The sequence below is a fragment of the Plasmodium brasilianum genome, chromosome 5 (genome assembly GCF_023973825.1).
Source record: "Plasmodium brasilianum strain Bolivian I chromosome 5, whole genome shotgun sequence".
NCBI classification, from domain to species: domain Eukaryota; phylum Apicomplexa; class Aconoidasida; order Haemosporida; family Plasmodiidae; genus Plasmodium; species Plasmodium brasilianum.
The window spans coordinates 948,091-972,500 of record NC_090118.1 but is presented as its reverse complement, the minus strand read 5'-3'; the positions used below and the strand labels follow the sequence as shown (position 1 = coordinate 972,500).

The 24,410-nt window shown below is 29.4% G+C and overlaps 6 protein-coding genes across 6 annotated transcripts in view; 3 read left to right on the top strand and 3 right to left on the bottom strand.

The window, feature by feature from the left end:
• MKS88_001473 (repressor of RNA polymerase III transcription MAF1) overlaps positions 1–243 on the top strand; it is a gene marked incomplete at both ends in the record, with an annotated part of 831 nt that extends 588 nt beyond the window's left edge. Inside the window, one exon of the mRNA XM_067214400.1 lies at positions 1–243. This exon is cut by the window's left edge and continues 588 nt beyond it. Coding sequence (XP_067074839.1) covers positions 1–243 — 243 coding nt within the window.
• Positions 244–745: 502 nt separating this feature from the next.
• On the bottom strand, positions 746–5,776 carry MKS88_001472 (histone acetyltransferase; the record flags this gene model as incomplete). The annotated part of the gene is made up of 4 exons (XM_067214399.1): positions 746–832; positions 1,097–1,138; positions 1,640–5,227; positions 5,492–5,776. The coding sequence occupies 4 exons, from the start codon at positions 5,774–5,776 to the stop codon at positions 746–748; spliced, it is 4,002 nt and encodes a 1,333-aa protein (XP_067074838.1).
• Positions 5,777–9,824: 4,048 nt separating this feature from the next.
• MKS88_001471 (DNA helicase MCM9) lies at positions 9,825–14,450 on the top strand (the record flags this gene model as incomplete). Its single annotated transcript, XM_067214398.1, has 1 exon — positions 9,825–14,450. One exon carries the CDS (start codon positions 9,825–9,827, stop codon positions 14,448–14,450), a length of 4,626 nt encoding a protein of 1,541 aa, XP_067074837.1.
• Positions 14,451–16,184: 1,734 nt separating this feature from the next.
• Positions 16,185–16,907, top strand: MKS88_001470 (uncharacterized protein; the record flags this gene model as incomplete). The annotated part of the gene is made up of 1 exon (XM_067214397.1): positions 16,185–16,907. One exon carries the CDS (start codon positions 16,185–16,187, stop codon positions 16,905–16,907), a length of 723 nt encoding a protein of 240 aa, XP_067074836.1.
• A 462-nt stretch (positions 16,908–17,369) lies between these two features.
• On the bottom strand, positions 17,370–19,472 carry MKS88_001469 (glutamyl-tRNA(Gln) amidotransferase subunit A; the record flags this gene model as incomplete). The annotated part of the gene is made up of 1 exon (XM_067214396.1): positions 17,370–19,472. One exon carries the CDS (start codon positions 19,470–19,472, stop codon positions 17,370–17,372), a length of 2,103 nt encoding a protein of 700 aa, XP_067074835.1.
• A 2,328-nt stretch (positions 19,473–21,800) lies between these two features.
• On the bottom strand, positions 21,801–22,507 carry MKS88_001468 (uncharacterized protein; the record flags this gene model as incomplete). Its single annotated transcript, XM_067214395.1, has 2 exons — positions 21,801–21,916; positions 22,381–22,507. The coding sequence occupies 2 exons, from the start codon at positions 22,505–22,507 to the stop codon at positions 21,801–21,803; spliced, it is 243 nt and encodes an 80-aa protein (XP_067074834.1).
• Positions 22,508–24,410: the final 1,903 nt, after the last annotated feature.

Here is a 24,410-nt window from a genome sequence, read left to right as displayed (position 1 = left end):
GTTTATACCTATCTGAATAGTACTGATAATGATCCGTACGTTGACAAGGAAAGTATTTCAAGTTTTAATTATTTTTTTTTTGCAAAAAAGAATAAAAGAATTCTATTCATATCATGTATAACCAAACCCAAGTACAAAAATCAAAACGATGAGGATTTCAACAATGTGTTTATAGGTATTCAAGATGAACCTTCCGTGAACGATAAGAACGAATGCGATGACGAGGATTCGTCGATTTGTTAGATTATGGATTGACAGCGTAAGAGACACACAAGAACGAACCTACGTGCGCACCCTGCCTGCAAAGCCCACATGTACACATATATGTGTCTGTGCTTCTATCCGTATATATATGCATATACATACGCACGAACTGCCCCATCAATGCATCTGCTTATTCGCCCCTCATGACTATGTGTTTATTTAAAGTTTTTCACAAAAAATGCAAAAAAATGCAAAAAAATGCAAAAAAATGCGAAATTTTAAGTTGATGAAAAGAGGTTACAAATGAAAAAAGAGAAAAAATAAAAATACATAAATACATACATTCATACACACATACATTCATACACACATACACACATACATTCATACACACATACACACATACACACATACACACATACACACATACACAAATAAATAAGTAAACTCTTATGTTCACTATTCTTCCTTTTTTTGTTGTTCAAAATGCCCACGCACGTAGACTTCTATGTGTGTGTAAATAAACAAAATTTATTTAATTTTATTCCTCTTTCTCCTCTTCTCCTTCTAAGTACATTATTACACAGCACTCTACAGAGGGTATAATGACCTGAGTTTTTTTATAGTCCTGTGCATTGTAATGGAAACAAAAAAAAAAAAAAAAAAAAAACAATATAAACATAAATATGTATAGGTATACATGCGCATATGTGCGTATATACATATTTACATATATAGGTATGCATAAAGTAGCACAGTAATATGTGCTGCTATAATGAGAGGCGACGCACCCTCGATCCTATTTAATTTTTCTTTTAATTTTTCTTTTAATTTCTCCTCATTCTTTTAACAAAAAATTAAATGTTTATATAACAACCTACCTATAATAAACCTTGCACTGCTTCTTCCACAGTTTATATAATTCTTCTTTCACCTAAAAAAGGAAATAATATGTTATCATTAGAATTGATTATTACTGCTGCATTAACATTTAGCACAGTGTAAACGCAAATGAACTTAAAAAGAAATGACAATAAAAACAAAAGAGGCGCATTCATGAGTAACACCATACGCAATGATTGAAGGGGCCAGCACAGTTATAACAAGTACATCCCCCACCCCTTCCCGTAAGAAAGTATATGATATAAATATTTATCACAATAATGAAAAAAATGGTACAACGTTTGTAAATGATTTCACACCCTCAAATAAATGAAGCCATGTATATACATGCAATGCACTATGAGGTGAAATATTTCTCCTTCTTTTTATTTTGCTTCTTTTATTGTGCTTCTTTTATTTTGCTTCTTTTATTGTGCTTCTTTTATTTTGCTTCTTTTATTTTGCTTCTTTTATTTTGCTTCTTTTATTTTGCTTCTTTTATTTTGCTTCTTTTATTTTGCTTCTTTTTTTCGCTTTCGTTTTTTCTGCTTACGTAATCGCGGAACACGTCGCTCGCCATACAGTTCATGTTTTTGTTAATCAGATTGCCTATGTAATCATTCTTGATCCTTTTCTTTATCTTAATGCGAACGTCTTTACATATATCGGATAATTCAAAATGTTCCATGGTATTGACACAGTGTACATTATTTTCATTTTTCTTTTCTTTTTTTCTAATAGTGGAGTTTTTATCCTCACTATCTCCATAGGATGGAGCTGGATGTGGTAAAACACTAGCTAGTAAAAGTGTTTCTATCATTCTAGTAATTTGTTTGTGTGTTTCTTTACATACTTTCATAAACTTTTTCTTGTCTAATTCTACATGTTCCTTTTGTATATTCTTTCCTTTTAAATATTCTTCCGGGTATAGAATAGTAGGACTTAGAATTCCTAAATCGATACACATCTTTATCGTAATAATGTCCCTCAGTTGCGTAAAAGAAACAGCTGGGTCTTCCACCGTTATTTCACGTATATTTGCATTTACAATAGATAGATGATATATCTTTTCTAATACCTTCATACCTAACCCTTTACTTTGCATTGGGGGAAAAATTAAAAATTGAGATATGCGATTTCTGTCAAATTGAAATGTAAAAAACGTATATGTTGTTACTAAACCGAACAGGTAGAAATAGTATGAATGTCCTTTTGATTCTCCAATATCAGCTGCCTTTCCTTTTTTCTTACATAGTTCTCCCTTGTCTTTGTTGCCCCTTTGTGCTGCATCATCCGATAATTCATACAGTGCTACACTAGTCGCTACATTGGCTCCTTCCTTGGATGCATCCTTAGCCACTATAATGTCTGTTTCAACCGCTCCTCCAGTTCTTTGTCCATGTACTGCTTCATTTCTTGCTTCAATTCCTGCTTCATTTCTTGCTTCAATTCCTGCTTCATTTCTTGCTTCAATTCCTGCTTCAATTCCAGCTTCAATTCCTGCTTCAAGTCCTGCTTCATTTCTTGCTTCAATTCCTGTTTCAATTCCTGCTTCTTTTTTTGCTTCAATTCCTGCTTCATTTCCTACTTGATATCCTGCTTCCCTCCCCCTTAACATTTCTTCACCCATGTTCTTCACTAAGTCGGAGTACAGATAAACCACATCAAAATCTTTATGAAAGGAATAGTATTCCTCTTCGTCCTTATTCTTTATATCATTCAAAATATTGTCAATTGCTCTTAACACAACTTCGCTTGTAAGCACATACTCATCTTGATCAAAAAAAAGGGACTCAGATTTCTTGCAATTATTACCATTGCTATAATTCTTTTCTCCTAGTTTGTTCTTTGACTGTTTCATTTTTATGTGCTCTATGTCCTCCTTCTTTATACTACCATCCGCTCCGACATTATTACCCACATTACTGCTCATGTTATCGCGCACATTACTGTTTATCTGATCGTCACTCCCCTCTGCAATATCGCCTAAAACTGCAGATTCTTGTGCACCACCCACTCCTTTCAAAATTCTCCTTTTCTTTTTGTGCTCCTTCTTATCCTCTGCACTTGAGGATAAACATCGTTTTGCTAATTTCTTTTTACCTATCTCACTTTCCTTACAAGTAGTTTTTATTTCCTGCTCAATGCTTTTTTTTTTTTTATCATTACAAAAGATAAGCTTTTCCCCTTTTAAATTTCGATACAAACTAAAAGTAGAAGTGCCGTTTTTAAATAATTGGACATTCAGTTTTTCTATAAAATTATTATGAGTAAATTTTTTTTCACTATCATGCTTAAAAACAATATATGGCAAAATAACACTCCACCGATAGTCGTATTCTATATTTGATGCACTTTCGATAAACCAATGATAGAACCATTCTACTTTTCGATGCAATAATTCAAAGTTTTCCTTAATTGTGTAGTCATATCTGTTATACGATCTGTAGTATTCCATTTCTTTTCCTTCCCGCTGTGATCTCCCTATGTGTGCTTCTTTCCCCATGTGTACATTTTCCTCCATGAATGCTTCTTCCCCTATGTGTGCTTGCGTCTCCACATGACCACTTCTGCTCTCTTTATGTGGGGAACAACTACCACCTAAATGTATATGCTGATGACTGCTTTGTCTTTCTGAATTATCTTTGACGATAATACTTTCTGTACTCTTCTCTTTCGATAAACGTTCCTTTTTCTTTTTCTCTTTCAAGATATGTAAATATTCTCTATACAGTTTAGACATATCTTTCTCTGTTACAAATTTTGTGCAATTTCTTCTAGTTGTTTTACTTTCAACAAAAGGATTATTTTCATCAATATCTTTATATTTTTTTGTCACATCTGTTCTTTTCTTTTTTCTTCTTTTTCTATCCTTATTAGTTATGGATTCATCATTACTACGGGCATTAGACTCAGCATAGGAGCCAGATCCTTTCGAATCGATACGTTTTCTTCCTATGCCTTCATTGGAAGAAGATCCACTGCAATTATCCTCACCACAGCTACTACTGTTACTATTACTACTGCTTATGTGGTTATTACATTCGTTGCCTATCACATTGGCAGTCATATTTCTGCTCATATTTGTAGACATGTGTGTGTTCACATTTACCATCGCCTTTGCTTTTAAGTTCTCGCTCTTTCTTTTTCCCCTGTTCCAATTACCACCACCCTGTATAATTAAATCGCTCTTTTTATTGCTGTTAATGCTTTTTTTCTTCTCTTCAAAAGACTTGTTAGCATTATTACAACATGCATTGGGTGTGTTATAACCATATTTGTTAGGTGTATTGTAACCATATTTGTTGGGTGTATTGTTGTCACATGTATTATAAGAGTTTTTACCATATGCGTTGTTGGCACTGCTGTTTGCATCCTTCACTTCGGTTTCACCTGCACTATCATATATTTTATATTCATCCATTTTGTCATTGATATTAATTGCACTTTTGGATGAACCCTTTTCCATTGAAATAAAGCCATTTTGACTATCATAAAGTACTGTGTCGTTTTCTTTCTTTCTTTTTTTTTTTTTTTTTTTTTTTCCCTGTTCTATTAGATTGTTACTGTTATGAACGCACTCAATCGATTTAGCTTGATACACAATTTCCCCACTTCCATTACTTCCACTACTTCCACTACTTCCATTACTTCCACTACTTCCGGCGCTAGCCATGCTATACTTACTCTCGTTACTTTGCCTACCCCTCATCTGGCTAATAAACTCGCTACTACTGTTTTCTTTTCCCACTTTAAAATACATAGAGGAAAACCCGCATTTTCTTATCTGCAAATATATATCATCACTAATTTTTTTTTCATATATAATAAGTCCCGGTGGTTTGTAAACTTTATTTTGAAGAACAACATCAGCGTCTTGTATATCTTCTGTTTTATTACTATTCTTAATTTCATTTCTTTCCTTTCTTTCATTCCTTCTAAGTATACTTAAAAATTCTTCTTCCGTTTCGATAAAACCTCCTGGGTATGGAGTAGTGATATACAGATTTTGTAAAAGCATTAACATAATATAATTCGAGTTTTCATACTGATCGCATATGGAACCGTTGAGCTTCATAAATACTTCATAATTATCGCACGTGTAGTAGAAGTCGATGTTTAGGGTGTCGAACCCGATCACCTGCACAGGTAAAGTAAAAAGAAAATTAAAAGTATAAAATAAAATTAAATTAAAAGTACAAAATAAAATTAAATAAAAAGTAAAAAATTGCGCATGTCCTGAAAAGTGACAGAAATGGGTTCATTCGGAGTTTGTTCTACCCGCGAGCATAAACACACGCGTTTATATAAGTATGTATGCATATACAAGTATATGTATATATGAACATGTATTCATATGTAAACGTATGTAGTTATATAGGTACGTTGCGCATGCTCGAGTAACCTGTTCGTAATCACTGAAGAAGTGATGTGTAAATAAAGGCTTGAAGGAGTAGGTGTTGTTATAGTAGTCTTTGCTAGAAATACATGGATGAAATGTTACAGAGTTCATAGCATTTATCTTTGGTATGCATGCATATGTATTTATCGATGGGAAAAAATTCATTGACAAGTCTTGTAAATCAGCTGCACAATTTTTTATACAATTATAATATTCCCTGTCTATCTCCTCATTTTTTCTTTCCTGTACACTATCTATTGTTAACTTGTTGTTACCTTTATATTTCATATTTATGAACTTGTATTTTCTTACTATTTAAAAAATTTGCTTTTTTAATGGAGATGTATTAACAGTATTCCTTTGTTGTTGTTTCAACATTACTCCCTTGGGTATGTCCATACATACATGTGCACATATGTGTTTATGTGCATAAGGGCATATATACATATATATATGTATATATCTACACACACACACATATATATATATATATATAACGTTTTGTTTTAAAAATTTACGTTACTGAGTAATCACTTGAACATATGAGTGTACTTTTTTAAGAGATTTGAAAAAAAAAAAAAAAAAAAAAAAAATATAAAAATAAATAAATAAATAAATGAGCTACTTAATGATTGACCAAATAAGTCTGACGGAAAAAAACAACATCCATTTCTCTTTTTTTAAAAAAAAGATAAGGACACAACATACGCTACATGGGTATTCAAAAAAAGAAGGGAAGCTACGCGTATACACGTAAATGTATTTTTTCTTTTTTTCTATTTGAGGCTCATGAGATATTAAAAGTGGTATGAGTAAAGGTTATCCTCAAAATGGATTAACCAATTACATACAGCGTAGGGCGTTGCTGTTTAATATATACATATATACATATACACATACATACACACATATACACATACATACACACATATACACATACATACATACATATACACATACATACACACATATACACATACATACACACATATACACATATACACATACACACATACATATATATGAATAATATACGTATCATATATATGAATAATATACGTATCATATATGTACATATATATATATATACGTATAATATACGTATAACGTACGTATAATATACATATAATGTACGCACAATGCACGTACACCACATGTATGATGCACATGTGCATAATTCTACATGAGCACGTTACTTACAGGCGCTCAGTTACTACACGTAAATGATGACACTGTTATTTTAATATAATTTAAATTATTAAAGTGGTTAGTCCCCAACTGGGGTATAAACTAATGCTCCGATTTACCACTTTACAAATGATATCGTTCTTTTACCGAATTGGTTGTTCTAAAATCTTTACTATTTTAGGTACTCTTACTTTTTTATATATATTATTAATTTGATTTTTATATGTGTTCATACATAAGTCTTACTAACTGATAACAAACATTTGTCCCTTTACTATTATCGCTAATCATCCTATGTATATACACATACGTACATATACACATATACATACAGTATTCATGTATGTATATAAATTGAGACATAACTGTAAGATGACTGCTAGCCTGGTACAAAAAAAGTACAAGAATGTAAACGCATTCATACGCAGTTACACGTACATGCAATCCAACACGTTCATACGTATATAAATTCACGCACACTCATACGTATAAGCATACATACATATACTCATGTGTACACATACTTATATAAGTGTAAACATATACAATGTAAGTGTACTTTTTATTCTCATAATTAGCACACTATACAAATTAATGTAAAAAAAAGTTATGGTGCAAAGAATTAAATAATATATTCTGTAAAAATTTCACAAAAAATTAGCAATACGGAAAAAAAAAAAGAAAAAAAAAATTTTACCTTAAAAAAGGGGGACTGACATTTAACAATAAAAAAAAAATAAAATAAAAACAGGAAAAACAAGAAATGAATAAAAATGATGAAATGATGAAATGATGAAATAATGAAATGATGAAATGATGAAATGATGAAATGATGAAATGATGAAGTGATGAAATGATGAAATGATGAAATGATGAAATGATGAAATGATGAAATGATGAAATGATGAAATGATGAAATGATGAAAAGATGAAATGATGAAAAGATGAAATGATGAAATGATGAAATGATGAAATGATGAAAAGAAGAAAAGAAGAAAAAATCGTTACTTGCATTTCTTGCATTTCTCGCGTTTCTCGCATTTCTCGCTTACATTTATGTATGCATTTATTTTTATTAATTCATTTTTAAAAAAATAATCATGACATTTAAAAAAATCATTTTCAATGATAAAAAGATATTTACTGTTAGTGTGCTTGTTTGTTTACCGTTAATTTACAAAAAATCATGGGAGGCTGGGTTACAAAAAAAAAAAAAAAAAAAAAAAAAAAATAGTGAAAAGATAAAATGGAAAAATGGTAAAATAAAGATAAAACGAAAAATAAAAATAAGAATAAAATACAGAAAAACAGAAATATTCAGTTCAGTTCATGATGAAAGCTAACCTACAAAGTTTTTAAAAACTTTTGTGTACATATATAAATAAATATGTACATACATATATTTGTTTCGCTTTATTAATGACCCATATGCTTTTCCCTTTTACACTCCTTCCTTTGTTGCCACCTCCACGTTACACCTGCGCATGGTTTGTTTCGGTAACTCATATTTTATTGGTAACATGAAAAGACCATTTTGATAAAAAAATTCCATTTTATGATAGAAAACATGAGAATACGTAAACATACAATTCTATTTGTTTACATGTATATATCGTAGGGAGTGAAGCAATAGGCCGCAGAGGAGTCACTTATGCGTGAATGTTTAAACATGTAATCGCGTAAATATGCAAAACTGCTAATATGGTAATATGCTAATCTGCTAATGTGTTAATATGCAAATATGCTAATATTTTAAAAAGAAAAAAATGTTTCTGCTGTTATGAAACTTTCGAAATACTGCTTTTTAATCATGCTTTAAGAAAAAAAAAAAAAATGTTAAATCTTAACTTGCTTATTTGATTGCTATTTCACCATTTTTTCATTGTTTATGACTAATTCAAATTTCTAGCTTTTTTTCATTTTTTTGCTCTTTTGTTTCTTTGCTCTTTTGCTCTTATGCTCTTATGCTCTTTTGCTCTTATGCTCTTTTGTTCTCATACCCATTTGTGCATTTGCTCTTTTGTTCTCATACCCATTTGTTCATTTGCTATTTTGTTCTTTTGTTCTATTTAGTCTTTGCTCCCCTTCTCTTTTATTTTTTTACTCTTTTTCCTGCACAGTTCATAAAAAAGAAGTAAGCATGTACTGTATTTTTCGGAAACGTACTACATGCTAATTCTTACTGTTCTTTGTTAAGGCAAGAAAAAACAAGGAAGGTACGGGTGTGCACACACCTTTATATATATTTATATATAAGCATATGCAAATATACATATACTAGTAATATATTTTTACGCAAGTATAAGGAGAGCATTAGGAAAAAATATGTTTGGGAAAATATGCACACTTATTTAAATAGAGAAAAAAATAAAAACAAAAACAAAAACAAAAATAGCTATAAATCATATTACCTTTTTTTTTTTTCCTTGCCTGTTCATATTTTGACGTATTCTTAAATAATATTTTCGCTATTTGCACCTTAAAAGTATCTTAACATTTTACAAGAATTCAACGAGCGTGTAGTGTTCATTAAACTCGGTTACGACCAAATGATTGAGTGGGAAGAAAATAAGAGAAAATTAAAAATAGGAGGCACCGAAAAGGGAAAAATAAGGCAAAAAAAAAAAAAAAAAAAAAAAACAAAGGGAAAAGAGAGTTTATGCACACAAATTTTTACTTTTTAAGGTTTTGCACTTTTTTTTTTTTCTTTAAAAAAAGAAATGTAAGTTTTTCAAATAACTGTTTTAAATTATTTATTTTGCACCATACAAAATTGTGCGTTTACGATTTTTGCTGAACGTTGAAGCATACCTGAGTGAAATCATTTGTATTCTCCCTATATTCAATTTTTGCCATTCTCCTTTAACTCTTTTCCGTTGTATGTTTCTCCCCACCTCTTATTTTTTTGGCATTGCACATTTTCCCCTTTTTTTTTTGTTGCTCCCTCTTTGTTGCTCCCTCTTTGTCGCTTCCGTTTTGTCGCTTCTGTTTTGTTCCTTCCGTTTTTATTTATTTATTTTTTTTTTTTTTCCCTTTTTATTGTTTTATGTGCTTCGAGCAGGAGTCCCCCATTTGGTAGTACACTTGCGATATGTACCTAATTTGAAAGAAAACCCTTTTATCCTTTCATTCGGTTACTCAGTGGAATATGCTGTTCTCCAGCTCTGAATCGAGTATCTTTAGTGAGACTGATTATGATGGAAGTAGTGAAGAAGAATATAAAAGCTCGAACGCAGAAGAAAGTCTAAAAAATGTGAAGATTTACAATAAAATAATAATTAAATTATTTTTAAAGAATAGAAAATATTATGAACAAGTCAGAAATATAGCACTGAATTATATCGGTAAAATAGAAGATGTTCATTTTTCCAATGTTCAAAATAGTGACCAAGAGATAATTGAGCATATATATAATTTTTATTTTGACACATATGATATAATTGAATATGGGGAAAATAAATTGATATATTATATGCAAAATAATTTTCATAAATTCATTGACGTAATAGATAATTACTCCATTCCGTTTTTCTTTAGACTTATTTTTCTCAGTTGCTACTTTGAATTTCTGCACAATAAAGAGGCAAAAAGTAATCAACTTAAGGGTGTATCTTCTAAGACTCGAAAGTACCATCTTAACGTTGACTCTGATGCAAGGAAGAAAGGGGCAGCGTTTACAATTGCAGGTAACGAGTACATAGAGGGAGACGAATCTGTAGTGGATAGCGAGTACATGAAGGGTAACAACTCTGTAGCGGATAGCGAGTACATGAAGGGTAACAACTCTGTAGCGGATAGCGAGTACATGAAGGGTAACAACTCTGTAGTGGATAGCGAGTGCATGAAGGGTAACTATTATGTAAGGGGAGATGACTCCGTAATTGGCAACGACTCTGTGACTAGCATCAGCTGTTACATTGGAACGGGTAATCTGTTAGCAAGGAAGGAACGGAAAAGCGGAGAAGAGGAGAAAGATATAGAAGAGGAAAATTGCTATAAAAAGGAAAACGCTCAAGATGACAGTGGCATAGAAGAGAGAAGCGGACAGAGTGACGATCCTAAGGATGACCACAACAACGAACGTAGCAACGAACGAAGCAACGACAACAGCAGTGATAACAGCAACGATACCAGCAACGATACCAGCAACGATACCAGCAACGATACCAGCAACGATACCAGCAACAACAACAGCAACGATACCAGCAACAACAACAACAACGATACCAGCAACAACAACAGCAACGATAACAGCAACGATCAAGAGTACCACTCTAACGGAGCGACAAAGGGGGAAAAGGAAAAATGGCTGTTTTGTGATTTCATAGAGTACAATTTTGGAAAGGACAAAAAGTTCATGGAGGAGATAGATTTTTACAGTGCGTGTCTTATTAAGGGTATTTTATATTCATATAAGAATTATTCTTTTTTTAAAGATGTCAATATAAAAATGAAAATAAATAATTGTTTGAAAATGATTTTTGATAAACATAATATAAAAATTAAGTGTAGAATAATTAATGTTCCTTATCTACATGACATACATATTAGTGACATACAAGAGATAGAAAGTAAGCATATAGGAAAATTTATAAGCACAGAAGGAATAATTACAAGAGTAGGGGAAAAGAAAATATTAGAAGAGTATAAAAAATTTAGATGTATGAAATGTGATCATATAATTAAAAAAAAAGCCATTCCTGAGTTGTACTATAATACTCATACGATATTGAAATGTCATAATATTCAAATAGATACAAATATCCCCCCATATTACGAAGGGGGCTATTTGTTAAACCAAATTACAAAAGAGGAGACTAACTCCCAAGGTAGTTACACCATGAAGGACTCTGTTAAGGGTAGTAGGAAGATATGCACAAAGGGAAGGAGTAGGAAAAAGGAATGGGCTAACACAAGCGGTAGCGCGATTGGCAATGCAGGTTATCACACGTATGACAATGCAGATGTTTACGCGAGGAGCTTCAAAAAAAGCCTGACGAAGCTCAATGACCCTCGTAACGGCATGCCTAACCAGAGCAGTGGTAAGAAGCTATACTCCGAGAAAAGGTGCAATGGGACAAATTTCGAATTTCTGGAAAGCGAAGTTAAAAGAGTTGACTATCAAGAAATAAAAATAAAAGACACAAGAAAAACAAATATCCCTTATTCAATTACTGTAGTACTTTTAGAAAATTTAGCGGGGAAATATCATCCAGGGAAAAAGGTAGTTATAAATGGTATAATCTTAAGGAGATGGAAAAGGTTATATAAAGATGTGCGGTGTGATGCTGAGCTTTTTATTGAAGCTAATAATGTTGAATGTAAAGAGATGGGAAATACAAAATGTAAAGAAATTTCATTAGATGATGATTTTGCTAAATATATAAACAACATAATGAATAAGACCTGTGCACGTGTTGAGTCTCTCATGGATGATGACAAAAACTGCATTAATGAAAATAAAAACTATATTAACGAACATAAAAACAAAGGAGAGAATAACAACATAAAAAGTGGGTTACAAGGTAAGGACTTTTTCCCAAGCGATGGTATAGAAGAGAAAGACAAAAAACATACTCCTCTTACTCCACCTATGTATCATAAAAAAAATTTACAAAGATGTAACAGCACAAACCAGGATAAGGATGTAGACGATTTTTTACGTCCACTTCCATCTAATATAAGCGCAGAAAAGTATGAGTCAAACAGGACCACATGTTATGACTCTTCGATAAACACTCTCCAAATGAATTTCTTTGAACAGTACTGGTTTATTTTTAAACATAAGAAAATGGAAGGAAAAAGGTTTATATGTGAAAGTTTATGCCCTAATCTGTATAATTGCAAATTATCCAAAATGTCAGTGTTACTTGTTCTAATAGGTGGCAATGAAATAAATGAGAATGATTCTGTTTACAATGAAAGTAATAAGTGGAAAAAGTATTTCAATAGAGATAAAGAAAGAGAGGGAAAAAAAGTTTCTCAAAGAGAGCATGAAGTCTCATCTTCTCACAAACGTGTGAACATGGATAAGTCTGGAAATATCGTTACAAGGAAAGGTCTAAACTGTGGAGGTGGGGGCAGTAGCGTCGGTGATAGCCTGGATGACAGTGTTAGTGATAGCATAGATGCAAGTATCGATGGTAGAAATGAATACATTAATGAAGGAAGAAGCAAAAAAAATAATGGGAAAAGTAGCGAACGCAGTAATGGGCGAAGAAGTGGGGGTAAAGGTAAGATAAGAAAAAGAAGAAGTAGGGAGAAACATAAAAGAAAGAGGGACACACATTTTTCGTCAGAAAACTGCGGCAGAAGGGCATTGTGTCACTTACTGTTGGTTGGAGATCCAGGGACAGGAAAATCACAGTTATTAAAAGAAGTGCATAAAATAAGCAACATTTGCATGAACGTGTCAGGTATGTTTTGTACTACTGCTGGATTAACATGTGCAGCTATAAAGGAGGGAAATAATTTTATGTTAGAAAGTGGAGCGTTAGTATTAGCAGACAATGGAGTTTGTTGTATTGACGAATTTTGTTTAATGAAAAATGAAAATAAAAATGCTATACACGAAGCTATGGAACAATTAACCATATCCGTAGCAAAAGGTGGTATAGTGGATAAATTGAACTGTAAATGTACTATTATCGGTGCATCTAATTTTGAGTTACATAAAAACATTAAAGGAAATTTAGCTACTTCTAATAGTAAAGTGCTTATTATTAATCTTTCTTATGCTTTACTAAGTAGATTTGACTTAGTTGTTATAACAGAGGATAATAATGAAATGGATTCCAAAATTGCCGATCATATCTTGGATAGAGATTCTGAAGAGAATGTGTCTTATAATGGTCTCGTAAAAGAAAAGGGCCTTATAAATGATGGCAAAGGACAAAGGCACAGACGAATAGAACGCGCAATGGAGCAAGAAATGAAAGAACAATATCTTGGTGCATCGGCACAAGAAAAAGAGCTGGAAGGAGTTCTGGAAGAGGTGCACGAGGATATGCTGGAAGAGGGGCAGGATGAGATGCTGGGTGAAGGGCAGGATGAAACACATGTTAATGTACACATTCAGAACAGGCGAGAGAAGCAATATGCTTGCAAAATGAGTAAAAGGGGTAGCTCCTCGAGAGTACTACATCCCACAAATAATGGCCCAAGATGGCACCCGTATGTCCCTAATACTATCAACGCCCCTAATACTATCAATGCCCCTAATACTGCCAATGCCATTAACAGTAGTAATCGTTTCTCGCCACAATGTGAGGATGACAAAATTTCGTGGTCCAGTGAAAAATTGAAGGAATACATATATTATGTTAAAACTAATTGTTTTCCAAATTTTAATAAAAACTCTAAGCTAATATTAATTAAGTACTATACTAAATTGAGAGAGTATAACGATGGAGATAATGGAACAACAGTTCGAACTCTAGAAAGTTTAATACGGCTAAGTGAAGCACACTCTAAATTGATGCATAATAATATTGTTACTTTGGATGATGTAATGAATATTATTTTATTAGTTGAGCTAAGTTTACGGGGGTATAAAATAGCTATTAAAACCATTTCAAATAATATACTTATAGCTAGAACAGGGATACTTGAAAATCTAGCTGATTTATTATTATTATATAATAACATGCATAAAACTTTCTATTCCTTAGATGACGTTCTTTTTTATAAATCCTTATATCTTTATTTTAAAAACATCATTATGAATAAATTAAATTTGGTTGAACAAAATGGAATTATATACACAGTCGTTTAGTATAGTGAGAATTCAACACAATGTTAACTTCGCTTAAAAGATGAGGAAATTTTAGTCCGTGTTTATGTGTCGAGGTAACTATTTTTCATATATTTTTTTTTTCTTCTTTTTAAGGCAATGTGGATGAAAAAAGAGAACTACGTCTTTTTTTAGAAGAGTACATTGGTTTTGTTTTGATTGCGTCCTAGGAGAATTCAATGGTTCTTTTTGTATTACTTTATACAAATTTAATTAATTAATTATTTAATTTATTATTCATTTTATTTTATTTCATTTTATTTTTTTGCACACCAATGTAATTGCTTATTTGGCACCTAACATTTGTGCAGGTGTCATGGACTTTTTCCATTTTTTCCAATTTTTCCATTTTTTCCAATTTTTCCATTTTTTCCATTTTTTCCAATTTTTCCATTTTTTCCATTTTTTCCATTTTTCCCATTTTTCCCATTTTTCCCATTTTTCCCATTTTTCCCATTTTTCCCATTTTTCCTTTTTTTTTTTTTTTTTAATGTATTGTTGTATGGCTAGTTTGTTCATGTAAAAAATGTCAAAATGGAGAAATTTTTTTTTTAATTATCTTGAACTGCTTAGCGGATTCACTGTTCAATTATTTGACTTCACTATTTTTCAAAAACGTGCATATTCGCGTATAGATATTCCTATTTAACACCATAAACGTTTTTGCTCTCATTTTTTCCGATAGCTCATTTTATTGCCAATTGATGCCCTTGTTCGGATAATAAAAATGGGCAAAGGTAAAAAAGAAAAAACAATAAATGAATAGATATAAATATAAATATAAATATAAATATACATATATATAAATGCTTGTATAAATAAAAGCATAAACGAATAAACGAATAAACAAAATGAGGGAAAAAGGGCACGTAAATAACATTTTAGTATACCGCTACCCCCATACTTAATTTAATTGAATTCCTTTTTTAAAAAATTGAACATAATTTTTTCTAAAAAAAAAAACAAAGAACAGATGGCGAAACAATTACTTTTCTTCCTATAATAAGAAGAATAACCTCATATTGGTAACAGCTTGATGGAGTAAGTAATTAACTTACTACCTACCCTTGACACAATATATGCCTAAGAGAATAAGGAAATGAATATGTCATATAACCTGAGGGAATGTAACACATATAAATATGAACGAACATGTATGTAAATGGTTCAGAAGTACCTTCTCATACGTAGCTTACTTCTTAATGCTCTGTTTTGATGATCCTTTATATCATATAATTTGTTTACCTTTTTTTATTTTATATAATTCGTTTACTTTAATTTTGTTGTATATAATTCGTTTACTTTAATTTTGTTGTATATAATTCGTTTACTTTAATTTTGTTGTATATAATTCGTTTACTTTAATTTTGTTGTATATAATTCGTTTACTTTAATTTTGTTGTATATAATTCGTTTACTTTAATTTTGTTGTATATAATTCGTTTACTTTAATTTTGTTGTATATAATTCGTTTACTTTAATTTTGTTGTATATAATTCGTTTACTTTAATTTTGTTTTATATAATTCGTTTACTTTAATTTTGTTGTATATAATTCGTTTACTTTAATTTTGTTTTATATAATTTGTTTACTTATTTATTGATTTTTATAATTCGTGTACTTATTTTTTATTTTATATTATTCGCTAACTTATTTTTTTCTTTTTTTTTTCCGTCCTTGTGCCCCCCCTTTTGTTGTATTAATTTTTACAAAAAGATGGACATAAAAATAGTAGAAGATGAAGTTATGCTATCAGATGGACGAATAATAAAAATGCCTGTCAAAAGAAAGGAGGACGAAAATGAGAAAGACAAGGCAAAGGCAAAATTAAAAGTGGAAAAAATTCCAAACGTGTGGGGTAGTAGTGCAGGGGCAGGTAGTGACTATTTTGATCTTTACCGAAAACAAAGGAATGAAGAAAATGAAAGACTAGAAATAATTGAAAAACAATGGAAAGAATATACGGACAATCAGATATTTCAGAGTAAAAGAAGGGAGAAAATAGAATATATAGAAAAAAAAAGGCAAAAGAAAAAAAATAAAAGGTTAATGAAAAAGAATAAGATAAAACAACTAAGAATTAACAAAAAGATTAATAAAAATGAAAAAAAGGCAAAAATGTCTTCCAGTGATGAGAATGAAGAGAAATGCACAGATACAGACAGAGGTAGTGGCAGAAGGAAGGATAAACAGCACGTATATGAGGAGATGGATGGTGCAGCGGATGGCGGAGTGGATGAGGAAGAAATACAATTCTCAAAAAGATATGATAATAACAATAATAGGAGTCCTAATAAGGATGGCGCAACTGCAAATGAAGATCCTAGTACGCTAAAAGGGAAAAAGAAAGAAACGGAAACAGATGATAAGAACGAATTGTGTGTCCCGCCTGTTGATTTGAACAATTTCCTTGTTGTTAAAGAGGATGAGCTGTTTTAGTATTTTCTTTTTGTTATGTATTTCTATTTAAAATAAAAAAAAGAAACGAGAAAGGTGCAAATGCCTGCTGGACGTTATACATACATTGTTGGGTTATATAGAAACACATATACATGGCCAAAACAGAACAGAAAAAAAAAAAAAAAAATATGAATATAGGAGTAGGAAAAATAAAAGCACAAAATGACGTGGATACTAAACGAGAGCAGCATATTCATGTATGTATATTTTTTTGAAATTTCTTTTTTTTTCCCATAACTTTTCCTCCAAAATAAAAGGTTTTAGTTTTGCGTAATTTCCCCACTCAAGCAGCATCAGCCGTGTGCACACTAATGTACACACACAAACATATATATATACATATATATATATACATACACACGTTTATATTTTACTTTTTGTTTTTTTTGTGTGCATGTTACTTTGAGTAGACAGTGACCCTACTTCGAGTGATCCTCTTCATTACTCGCCGTTTTGCACGTTTTTCAAATTATTCAAATTATTCAAATTCTCTATTAATTTTTTATTAACGTTGAGCTTTTCCTTGTATGCTAAGGCAACTCGTAGTAATCCTATTTCATTTAAGTTTGAAGTTATCAACTGAAAGGACTGCGGTTCGTTAAAATCTTTCGTGAATGTTCCTGTTGGTATGACTATACTTGGGAAGCCTGTAATAGATGACACAATAGAGAAAACTTCTTTCATGTACTTGTTGTATTTATTCTTTTTCCATAAATTTTCCATATCTACATGTATATCATTTATATGACCATTGCCACTATGTATACTATGTTCAATATTTCCTCCTTTTAAAATGATATCATCATATACACACGTGTTTACTATGTCGTCTCGTATATTATTACTTCTAGGAATGGAAGGTAACAAAATGTAATTTACTTTTTTAAAATGTATTTTTAATTTTTTGGTAAGATTTTTTTTTACCATTAAAAATATATTACGAAAATTTATTTTTTGAAAATGAGAGGAAAAAATAGAACCACCAATTATTCTTGTTAACACATTTTCATTTATCATATTTGACCTAACTTTATTAATATAATTCGTTTCATTATTTATATTATGCATATTATAATTTATTCCATTCATTCTTGAAATATTGCTATGCGCTATAATCATTGAATATACATAATATATATAACAGTAATCAATTAATTTGTAAATATTAGTATTTATTAATGTTCCTCCCAAATGTTCAATATTTCGCATAACCTCTTTATAATTGATGTAAACAATTTTATCAACAAAACAGTCCATTAAAATATCTTCACATATGTATCCAAACTTCATATTTTTTAATGGTTTTTGACTTTTAAATCTTTCTGACAGTTCATATTTTTTCAATAAACTGTTCACATTTTTTATTTCTTTTATTTCTCTTTTTTCTTTTTCTTTTTCTTTTTCTTCTTTTTCTTTTTTTTTTTTTTTAATTTTTTTAATTTTTAACGTTGTTAAATCCTTTTTGTCCCTCCCACTTAAAACATCCAACAATACACTACAATCATACACATTGTTACATATTAACCCAACTACATCAGTTTCTTCATTATATGGTATAACACCATATCTACTAATTCTTCCATAGGTAGGTTTTAACCCAATACATCCACATAAAGATGATGGAGTTCGAATGGATCCACCTGTGTCTGTATTTACTGAACAGTTCATAATCTTTGATCCTATACAGCTAGCTGATCCACCAGAAGAACCACCACATGATAAATATTTTTCATTAAATGGATTTTTTACCTTGCCCGTACAGGATCCCATTGCAAATTCATCTAAACGTGTTTTTCCTATTATGATTGCACCATTTTTCTTCAATTTTTTTACAAGTGTACTATCGTAAGAAGGTATATACTTTGATAGAATTTTACTTCCTCCTGTTGTTGGTATATTTTTTGTTATTATGTTGTCTTTTAAAACGATTGGAAGTCCAAACAATTTTGGTAGTTTTGATAAATTTCCACACTGCTCATAAATTCTGTACAATTTTCTGATCTGTTCATATATTTCATCAGTGGAATATATATACGAAAAGCTGTTATATTTGTTAATATTTTCATGCAATACTTTCTTAATTATATATTTTTCAAAGATATATTTTATGTCAAGCTTGGATGATAATATTTTCCTTCTTATTTGATATATGTGAGAGCTGTTAAACTCACTATACTTATTTTCATTGTACGTACTATCATATATACTATCATATGTACTATCATATGTACTATCATATGTACTATCATGTGCACAACCATAAGTACTATTATACGTAATTATATGTGTACAGTTTCTTTTTCTTCTCCCTTTTTCTGCATGTATATGTTTGTCCTTCAAAAATATATAAGATAGGGTACATGCACTTTTGCATCCCTTGTAATTAACAAAGTGGGGTATTTCATTTTTCAAAAAATTATTATTTTTTGCTACTCTGAACGCTACACTATCTTTAACTAAGCATAGTGATTGTAAAATGTTAAATATGTCAATGTTCAGAAATAAAAAGGAAATGTACAATAAATTTATGGGTAGTCTGTGCATATTATATTTACGTGTTTCCCCATTTATCGAACTTCAAGCGGGTACATTTTCTTTCCTGCAATTTAACATCCTTCCGTATTTCCGCCTGTTTCACGTGTGTGCATAGGTACGTGCATGTATATATATATAAAAATATATATATGTGCAAACATGCGTGGGAATGCTTTTTACCGTTTTCCCTTTTATTTTGTTTTTAATTACACAAATAGGTAACATAAGAAATATATTTTTGCCAATGTTGTAACGTGTTTATCGTGTAAGCATTTTTTAATCTCTTATGAGCGAACATATACATTTCTTTCTTCTCCTTTGAAAAAAAAAAAAAAATTATTACTTAGTTGTTTTTATTAATATCTTAATTTTTTTGTTACATTTTAAAATGTAATTAAGAGTATAGAGTAGAACAAGTCAGCATGTTTCTTTTCAAAAAATTGTACCTTTTGTCGTTTTGTCGTTTTATCGGTTTATCGTTTAATCGTTTAATCGTTTTATCGTTTAATCGTTTAATCGTTTAATCGTTTAATCGTTTAATCGTTTTATCGTTTTATCGTTATATCGTTATATCGTTTTATCGTTTAATCGTTTAATCGTTTAATCGTTTAATCGTTTAATCGTTTTATCGTTTTATCGTTTAATCGTTTCATCGTTTAAGGAAGTGAAAATATGTACTCGCGTTATTCGTACGTATATGTATATGTGCATAAACATATACGTGTAAATATATAAATGTATATAAGTGTACGCACATGTTTTGCATGTTTCGACTTTTTAAAAAATAAGGAGCAGTATGACATTCGTAAGCAATCTACATTGATAATCATTTTTGTGCCTTTACTATTTCTTGTTTTATTGAAAATCATTGATACTCGTAATTTTTAATTTTGCACTGTGTGAACGTTTGAACGATTTTTATTAAGAAATGCGTATTAATGAGGGAATCAATTTTTTTAAGAAATATACTTTTATTTTTATTATTTTATTATATTTCTAATTTCATTTTATTATATTTCACTTTTATATTCTTTTTCCAAGTACCAGTAGGTACAGCTTAAAAAAAAAATTAGCCATATAATTTGAAGTACAAACATCGCTTTATCTTTCAAATTATGATTAGCATAAGTTGTGGAGTTAATCGTTTAAAAAGGCGTGATATGAGTGTCCTAATATTTCCTTCTTTTGCATGTGTATTTATAATGTTTTTTTGAAAATTTTTCGTTAGGTTAGCTTTTTTTTTTTTTTTTTATTTATTTTCTTCACTGTGTAATTGGATACTTATTTTAATTTTATTTACAAAGGCAAGGCTAAAAAATATGTAAATAACTTTATTGCTATATGCAAGAAATTAGTTTATATTTTATAAATTATACACCCCTTCAACATTATTAACAATTTTGAAAGTTACTGTTAATTAACTCTTAATATAATAAACAGTTTTATATACGCTGAATAATTTTAAGTCCCAAATGAATGGACTAAGATGATTTTTATCAAATCATGTACAGTATGACACACAATATCCCAAATGCTTAATCATAAACACAGTTAGTTCTTTACTATATGTACATGTAAGATTTTTGCATTAGTAGAGCATATTTTTGTTAGAAACACATTTTAGCATCTTGTAAATGTTTATATATGTGTTTGCGACCTTGTGTGTGTATGTGTTGGAAAGGAGGTATATGTTGTAATATACACGAAGACAAATTCAAACATCAGATCATAAACTTAAAAATGAAAGAAATATTATTTAGACACATAAAATGTATTTTTAACAATTAGTATACTTTCATATAAAAAAATTTCATAAAATGTATGTTTTTATAATTGAAAAAGGGAAAGCATCAAATGGGAGTCCGTTTTTTATTTTTGCGTTAAATAAATATTTATCGCTTGAAAAATGTATTTTAAATTTAATGCAGGAAAACGAGAACATATAAAATTTGCGTTAGTATGTATACATATGCAGATATGCATTCTTACACAAATATACATATATATAGACACATTTTAGCCATAAAACCCAACAGTAAAATAAATAAATTTTTATGAACGAAGATAATAATTAAGAAATGGAAGATAAGAATAATTTTAATTATGATCACACAGAAGAGATACAAAAATGCGTATAACCCTTCTTATTTTAACCATACTATAATTTTTGAAAATTTACATTTCTTGTTCATTTATTTTGAATAGTAGGCATTTTAATTTTAATATATATGTCTTTTTACATAACTCGTGCAACAACCTATTTTTAAGGTACATATGTTTACATATATACATACAAAAAAAAAAAAAAAAATTATGAATATAATTACTAGGACAATATTATTTCTTTGTCATCTCTTGCCAATTAGCTAAGGATGTTAACTTTGGAACTAAGTATCCAGGGTTCGAATCTTTTGGATTTACAACTCTTACTACAAAGTTAACACTTGGATCAACTGAAAAAGCAGATTGTGGTAGGAGGTTAAATAGCATTTTTTTTTTTTTTTACTTTTTAAATATCACGAAGTTTTATGAATTTAATCATAAGCAAAAGTACTAGGAAATACCATAAAATTCATATCATTTATATAAAATTCCATTTAAAAATGAATTAACCATGTATATCTTTGCAAATATTATAACATAAATAAAGAAAAACTACAGCAAAATTATGCACGAGTCAGGACGATTGAAGTATATGAGCATGTACTGTTCATAAATTTTCACATTGTGGTTACATTAAACAGTCTTTATTTAAGAATATTTATATTTTGAATTTATTCGTTTTGACATTTGTGTATTTTAAGTGTATGCATGTGTTCATATAATTATTGCTTTTTTTTTTTTTTTTTTTTTTTTTTTTTTTGTATGCTCAAGCATATAGGTTAAAAAAAAAAAAAAAAAAAATGAATATAATTACAATAATAATATAAATTTCTTGTCGTCCCTAGCACAGTGGCTAAGGGTGTTGATTTTGGAAATAAGGGTCGCAGGTTCGAATCCCTCGGGCTTAAAACTCTTACAACCGAATTAACATTTGGATCCATTGAAAAAGCAGCTTGGGATAGGGGCGCACCATACTTTTTTTTTTTTTGATATTTTTAAATATTCAATAACTTATAAATTTATTTATATGTAATAAATAATTACTCTGTTTTTTAATTTATATTACATTTCAGTTAAATTATGAATTGATCGTATATGTTTTTATAAATTTTATGAAAAAAAAAAAATTGTGACATAGTACAAATTATAATTATGCACAGGTCAGGAAATCTGATGCATAAATATATTTACTGTTCATAATATCTTATAAAAGTTGTAGATAAAGCATTTTGTGTTTATGAATATTCATATTTTTCAAAAAATAATTTTTAATATTATACATTTTAATTTAACTTAATTTTATATATGTACACCAAATAATGAAGTGGCTATATTATTATTTTTTTTTTTTTTTTTGCCTTAATATGAGTATACATGCATAAAATAAAACAAAACAAAACAAAAATTATAAGTATAAACACAATGAAAGTATTATTTTCTTGTTGTTACTAAGGCGGTGGTTAACGCTGTTGACTTTGGAAGTAAGGGTTGCAGGTTTGAATCCCTCAGACGTAAAATTCTTACGACAAAATCTACATTTGGAACCACTGAAAAAGTAGCTTGTAATAGGAGCAAAATTATTTCTTTTTCTTTTTTTTTATCTTTTTTTTTTTTTTGTATTTAATATAATATGTTTAGTATAATATGTTTAGTATAATATGTTTAGTATAATATGTTTAGTATAATATGCTTAGTATAATATGTTTAGTATAATATGCTTAGTATAATATGTTTAGTATAATATGTTTGGTATAATGTATTTTTTCTTTTTTTTTCCAAATATTAATGGGTTATATATATGAACATTTCCTTATATATAATAAGTAATATCAAGAGCATAATGCTTATGTTATGGTGTATACAGTTAAGAGGAAAGAAAGATTTTATTACTTGAATATTTTTCAAAAAGATAATACAAAATTTATTGCTTATACATATTTTGAATTATTATTTTTAATTATTTTAAGTATAGCTATTATTAACTTTATTACTATCTTTAAATATGTTTGTTACTTTAATTTTTATTTTGAGATTTATAATTTATTGTTATGCTTATTATATTGCGTACATTAATGGTATAGTATTTTTCGAATTATAGTATTGCATTATAAGAAAATATCTGATCGGTTAATAAATTAATTGGGTTATTTTCTTTTAATTTAATTTTACTTTTTTAATGTAAATAAGCGAACACGCACTATATTACACTTTTCTTTAAGTAATATTATTTTCTATTTTAATTTTCTTACTGGAAATGCCATTTTTTTTAGTGCATTATATGTTAAGTGGTTATTAATGAATTTTCTAGTACTCATTAAAAATCAATATTATGAATACACTACCTATTGTTATATATATATATATATATATATATATATATATATATATATATGGGCATATGCCATGAGGGTGTGTTTATTTAACAATTTTAGCAAGTTAATATTATGTTCGTATATCTCATAGTGAATGTTGGTAAATTAGGAAAACGTACGACATGCAGATCATTTGGAAATTTTGAAATGTAAAAATATGCGTAATTTCCCTACACTTCAACAGAATTATTCATTTATTTGCATTTTACTTATGAAATATATATCATTTCTTTTGCTTTATAATTTGTTTATAATTTGTTCATAATTTGTTCATAATGATTGTATATTAAGCTGTACAAGTATTTCATAGCGAATAATTTTATATCATCCCTGTGATGCCACACAATACATCATACAATATAATGAAAATATTCTTACAAACATGTATTAAATGAATGTATTACAGGAAATTTACTATTCCATTAAATAACGTAACTCAAATTTTATATGATTTGTTCAGGTACTGTTCAAA